Source organism: Motacilla alba, chromosome 20 (assembly GCF_015832195.1).
Source record: "Motacilla alba alba isolate MOTALB_02 chromosome 20, Motacilla_alba_V1.0_pri, whole genome shotgun sequence".
NCBI lineage: Eukaryota > Metazoa > Chordata > Aves > Passeriformes > Motacillidae > Motacilla > Motacilla alba.
This window is the reverse complement of record NC_052035.1, coordinates 14,335,119-14,341,759: the sequence shown is the minus strand read 5'-3', so window position 1 is coordinate 14,341,759 and position 6,641 is coordinate 14,335,119. Positions and strand designations below refer to the sequence as shown.

Below are 6,641 nucleotides of genomic sequence, written 5' to 3'. Positions count from 1 at the left end.
ATATAAAAATACTTTACAGATAGCAAAAAATCATTACATTGGAGGTTAACAACGTTGTCGTAGGAATGTGGATGATATAAACCCCTTTTCAATTGTGAGAGTTGGGTTTTTGAACAGGCAACTTGATTCAAAAGACATCTGTTAGGATGATGTGAGTGACAAGTGCTCACTGGCGTGTCTACTAAAATATGGCTTTACCTGAACATCCAGGGCAGGGAGGGCTGGCTTGGGGGGGAATCCCTTCGTAATTACACACTCAGAGAAAAATGTGAGCGCCAGGCAGGCCAGCACTGGCCAGGCTCTCTGTGCCCAGGTGCCACGGCAGAGCAGTCCCTGCTCCAGGTCCATGCTGCCAGAACTGGTGCCAGCAGCACATCTGGGGAGCCCCGGGCTTTACAAACATCATTCATTTCTGAGACTCGCTCCTTCTGGAGCCTTCTGCCCGATGGTGCTATGTGAGGAGCTACAGAAGGAAACTCAACCCCCCCAGGTAACTTTCTGCATTTGAGGACATCTCTTGCAGCATCAGCACCTTCAGGTGAATTTATTGCAACGTGCAGGTACTAATTTATATTTTTGTACCGCTGAAACACCACAAATGGCTAAAACAACCTTAAACGGACCGGAGTGGGTGGGATGCTGGCTGGCAGCCAGAGAAGCTGGTATCAGCTGAGAGCCCTGCAGTTAGAACCAGCAGACAGTAAAGACACAGGTGCCAATCTGATGTCAAGTGTTCCAAAAGGTGGATTATTCATTCTGAACTGAGATGAATAAAGAGTTACGAGCTCCCACGTGTGATGGCAGAGTGTTGCCTCACGGCTAAGAAACCACTGCAATGTAAATGATGAGGAAAAGAGTTGATTTCTGGAGAATTTTACAATTCACCCCACTGAGACCCAGCAGTGGCATCTCTTCCTATTGCACAGGAATATGGAACAGAAACAACAAACACTCAGAATTGCAGCGAAACTGGAACATCAGATTACTTTAAGTGGTGCAAAAATTATGAGGATCTGAATCAGTTTAAGATTTGAAATTAAGACAGTCGTTTTCTTGAGTCCCATCTGGCAGATTATTGTTCCCTATTAAGTAGCAATTTGGAAAGAAATGCAGGGGGAAAAGTCAGATTGAAATATTTAGAAACATATTTCTCAAGCGTTTAAAGCTGTCTTTGAAGTCTTTGGGAAATTTATCAAATACATCTTTTTTTTTTTTTAGGACAACAACAATTCAACAATTGCATAGAAAAGTAAGGCATTCAGAAAATGAAAACTGATCCTTTATAAATACAAACCTTAATCCAAAAGTTGTTGCATATTTGGTCAGACAAAAAGCACGGTCACTTTTGTTGTAAAGATAGGGATTACAAAATACACTTTAAAAAACATGCTAGCTACTCTGAGGACTGGTCTAGATATGTAATGAAGCAGCAGCTTTTTATACAATAGAGAATAACATAGTGCTGGTTTTGGAAACCCTCCCCGCTCAGGAAATGCTGTATTCCTGCGGGGAGGATGGAGGATACATATTTACATGGATACAAATAAAGCAAGTGCAAAACCCATGACTCTTCTACATTCTTTCTCCCAGTAAAAACAACATACATGAGACACTTTCACTCCACTGCTGTTGCTCAGATCTTATTTTCTGCTCATTCTCATGGAGAAAAACAAAACCAGGACTTTGTATTTCATTGCAAGTTATCTTCACAAGCAATTCCTCTCCTGGCAAACTCGACTTCCAACACTCATAACTGACCAAAAAAAAAAATCTTCCTGATATCTGCCCACTCCCATTCCGCTCTCAGACTGTTTACATATCGTGAATGATGATTTTTATTTACGTATATTTGATGCAGAGTTTATAGAAGCTCATCCTGTATTCGCAGCCAAAGCTCGGATGGAAAAATGGAAGTTAAAAAAAAAATACACACACACACACACACAAAAGACAAATAAAAAGAGATGAACTTTTGAGTTCCAACATGAACTTCACATGGTGTAACTTTGATGGAAAATGCATTGGAGTTGTTCACCCCGCAGACAAGATATTTGTAGGCCTTTGGTACAATGGCAGGAAGGCACTGTGGTGAAACATTCAGATAACTGAGGAAAGACAGAGTTTCCTCATGTGCAAATATGGCTATCTTCCAGATAAAGTGAGAACAAATTGCTCACAAAATGCTAGTAGCTCTTCCAAGGTTAAGCTTGTGCTTCTACAGAGAGAGAGTTGTGCTGGGTAACAGAAATGCTAATACTGGAAAAGGTCTGCTCAGCACGAACAGGAAATAATTTAGTACTGCATATATTGAAATTCTTCAGCCTAGCTATATAATTTTAACATATCAGTTTCCTTTCTAAAGAGACAGCAATGCACAACACTACGTCTGAGGATGCTCCTTTTCTCCGGAAATAAATACAAAGGTGGTTGAAGCTGAGTTATTTAACTGCTGTGGCATGGAAAGCAGAGGGGCAGCAGAGCCTGAGCTCGGGCAGCTGTGGCTGAACCCCTGAAATTCAGAATACATGGGGTGAAGCTGAGCTGCTCAAGTGCTGGGAGCCAGCACAGGAGGGACCCAGCTCTGCACGGGGTGTTCATGTCTAGCCATGGATAAAAGAATGCACCCACAGAGAGCAGGGCATGGCCTGGGCCGGCAGGGACCTCAGTGCCACCCCTGCCATGGCAGGGACACCTCCCACTGCCCCAGGCTGCTCCCAGCCCTGTCCAGCCTGGCCTTGGGCACTGCCAGGGATCCAGGGGCAGCCACACTGCTCTGGGAATTCCAGCCCAGCCCCTCCCCACCCTCCCAAGGAGGATTTTTATCCCAATTTCTGATTTAAAGCTATTCCCTGTCAGTTTGAAGCCATTCCCCCCTTGTCCTGTCGCTACCAGCCCGTGCAAATAGCCCTCTCTGTGTGGGTGTGTTACAGAAATGACACTGTACACTGTTCATGTACACAGATTAACAGCTGTGCATTGAAGAGGAGGAGGGAATACAGCCAGTGCAAGCGTGGCTAGAGCACCTGTAGCACATTAAAAACCCCTTCCCCAAAGAAAAACCCCAAACACAAAAAAATCAGCCCCAAAAAAATGGAAAAAAACCCTAAAAAAACTCTCCAACCAAAAAAAAAACCCAAAACAAACAAAAAAAACCACCTAAAAAAACCCCAACCAAAAATAAATCCAACAAATCAAAACCCAACCCTCTGTCCCCCTCTACAGCAAAGGGCCTGAAGAACACATGAGCACAGGGGAAATGTGGTGTCTTTGGGCTGCAGAGGGCTCCTGGTGCAGCACTGCAGGGCTGTGCCTGCCTGGCTCCTCTGCCCTGCACAGCCTCTGCTCCAAACCCAGGGCTTCAGCTGCTCCTTCCTTTTGGGGGTTAATTTAATAAAAGGACATTTCAGCCTCAACGATCCAGAAGGCAGAATTTAAACGCTGACCTTTTCCTCTGCTCAGATCCAGCACTAGATTTTACTTTTCTAAATTGATATAATCAAAAAATAAATATGCAAAAAGTTATTCTCCTAAACTGATGAGTAGCTGCTGCAGGCAATCACCAGAGCAGCAGCAGCAGCAGCACATCACAGATCTGAAAAGACCTTCCTGGGCTTCGATTTAAAATCCAGCAGAAGAGAATGTTCTGCCAGAAATCTGAAATTTTTTTTTCCTGTGGATGGGTTTCTGGGTTGTTTTTTAAATTTCTCCTATACTTTACAGGTTGGATCATGGAAAACGTTTGATACATCCAAGTGTGAAACTGGGAGATGCACTGGGGTCTGTTCTTGTACTCAGCTACAGCACACAACTTCTGACAAGGCAACTTTGGCCTTTAGAATATGTCAAAATTGTCTCATTCATCAGACTGCACTAAAACCCCTATATATGTGTCAGGTTCTGGCCCACTGACAGCTTTTAACCACCCAGAAGAGCTTTCTGAGGCGTGTGAGCCAGTCAGTCCTGCTGAGTGCTGTCTGACAGGAGCTGCCCTCTGCAGCGAGGCTGGGCCTCACTCTTGTTCTGGAAAAGTCAGCAATTACAAAAGGCCATTTTCACCTCTGCAGGTCCAGGCTGAGGCTTGGCCAGGGCACCTGCAGGGCAGAGCTCACCAGGAGAGCACCAGAGTTCTGGGTGCTGGACACAGGGAACTCATTTTGGGGTGCAAGGTCTGAGCCTCGCAAAGCAGGAACAGAAGCCAGGGGTGCCATTAATGCCAGGGTGGGATGTGCAGGGCTCTGCTCTGGTTCTGGATCTGAGCTGGGCTGAATCTGGACTTCAGAGCTGCTCTTGTGAAATTCAGATTTCTGTTCAAGAGCCACATTTTAGCTGAGCCCCAGGCCAGGTGTTCTGAAGAACCTAATGCTTCTGTCTCCCACTCTAACCCCCAAGACCTTGCAGAGTTTAAGCACCAGTTTTTAGTGGCAGAAAATATATTCTTCCTGATAGTCCTGAAGAGATTTTTGTTGGACCAAGCCATGCTCTGCATGGATTGTGCAAAATCTTTCTTGAGACATTGGGGAACCAATTTTGAGGCTGCTCTGCTGTATTCCCATCCCTCATTCCTGCTGTGAGCAGCGGACACGCTGCCATTCTGCCAAGTTTACTGTGACACAGCTGAAAACTGGATTAATTTCACTGTGCTCTAGAGCAGAGCTCAGGCTCTGCATTCCCAAAAATATCAGCATTCCTTATTTATAAAACCAGGAAAGATTGCTATGTAATTGCTGAAGTATTATGGCTATCTTTTACTGTACACCCGCTCAGAAGCCTTTCTATCCCTGACTCCCCTAAATATTCTAACGTGCAACTGCAGGTGGCAGTGGTTACCAGGAATGTGCTAAGCAGGAGTCAGGACAGGATATTCTAACACACGAAGCAAAACATAACAAAATACTAACTCCCATGGAAATGGAACCTTTCCAGGAACTGCTGGTAGCTTTGCAAAGCTGAAGAGGCCAGGTGAATATAAATAAGTGTCTATTTTCTCTGGAATGTATGGCTGCTGTAAGATGCAATTATTTTCCTCTGCAGCTCGGGTGAGTAAATGTTCCAGCTGCTAAATGAGACAAGTTATGAGCCAAGAGCAGGTTCTACATGAAAAGAAACAGCAACAATTTGTTAGAGAGAAAATATCTAAGATGTGTTCATACACTGCCTAAATACTAGTAAGGATCAATCATAAAATCTTTGGGTTTACTGTGACTCCTATATATTAATCTCTGGTTTACCTGGGTTTATTTTACCTTGGGGCAGGCATTGCAACTGCTGAATTGCTCTTTTCACTGGTTGGTCATGAGAATCCCTCTCCTTCAAATTCCTATCCAGACTGACAAGAAAAATGAAGAAAACTCCTGGATTGAGCTGAGAGCTCCTGTCTGAAATACCAACCACAGTGCTCAGAGCAAACTGGCTTTTGATCCTGGGCTGGAGGAAGGCTGAGCGAGCTCGGCTGCCTCAGTTTCCTACAATAATGACATTTCTCAGGAGGGCTTTGGAAGCTGGAGGGCAAATCACTGCTAGTGACCTGCAGGATGGTGTTACTCCCCCATGGAATGTATTACTCTTTGTCCCCCTCTGCCCACCCCCAGTGCCCAGCCCAGGCTCTGAGCCCTGCCCAGGGGACGGCTCCCGTCTCCCCCGATGGATGGATGGATGGATGGATGGACAGACAGACGGTTTGCAGCAGGCTTGAAGTGTTTCCTCAGACAGATGCTCTGTTCCAGGAGAACAATGTGATCTCTGGATGAAAGGAAGGGTGTCCTTCGTGGTGTTTACACACAGAGGTGGCGAGGTGCTCAGCCAGGGCTGTCACTTGGTGCCAATTCATTGTTCCTTGCACCGAGTCTCTGCCTGGAGATGAACTGCAAAGGAAGCCAGAGGATGCAGGGGCACTGGAAGGATCTAAGAGGTCACTTATGGAAGGATTCGGTAAAAGTTGTCTCACAAATCTCTTCTTCTATGTCTGACTTCTGGCAGGGAGTCCAGAAAATTCCTTCCTGATAATTTCGTTAACTGGGAAATAAAAGAGAGAGGAGGAAACATTAAAGCACTTCCAACATCACGACAAGTGAAAAGTAAAAGCAATCCTTGGGCACTCGAGCTGCAAACATCCCCTCTGCATTCATAACTCAATTTTATTAAAATCTAAATAAAAAATAATGGTCCTGTTTGCCCAGATGACACGTTTCTGGAAGGCAAGGGGGAAGGAGTGGAGAGAGGGGGTTTCACTGTGTTCGGTGTGATTCAGGTGCCAGAAAACAGAGAGAGGCTGCAGCACTGCCCAGGGCCTGCCACATCCCTCACACACACCCCCTCTGCCACAGACACTGCCCGCACCCCAGGGGGAAAAGGAAGGAACATCTCTAGGTAGCTGAGCGTTCCAACAGTTTCACTAGGCTGAAGAAAACATATTTTAAAGAGAAAAGGGCCAGGTGTGCAGGAAACATAGTGGACAGTGGTGAAAACACAGAGACTGCAATTCAGGTGGAAAAGTTTGCATCTGGGTGGTTTGTGTTTGGTATTTTTTAATCCCACTCTAGACTCCAGCTGCTTTACATCTTTATTATCATTTATTTGCAGAGTGGAGCACAAACAAGCTGCATGCAGCACCAGGGAACTGTGAGAGGCTGGGACAGGCTTGT

The 6,641-nt window shown here is 45.3% G+C and overlaps 1 protein-coding gene across 6 annotated transcripts in view; it reads right to left on the bottom strand.

Moving 5' to 3' along the window:
• Positions 1–2,797: 2,797 nt before the first annotated feature.
• The window catches only part of NFATC2 (nuclear factor of activated T cells 2), an 82,999-nt gene continuing 79,155 nt past the window's right edge, over positions 2,798–6,641 (bottom strand). For all 6 annotated transcript variants that reach the window (XM_038158764.1, XM_038158766.1, XM_038158760.1 and 3 more), the window contains one exon: positions 2,798–6,012. In XM_038158764.1, the coding sequence (XP_038014692.1) occupies positions 5,957–6,012 (56 nt within the window). In that variant the 3' untranslated portion in view covers positions 2,798–5,956. The remainder of the gene's footprint in view (positions 6,013–6,641) is intronic.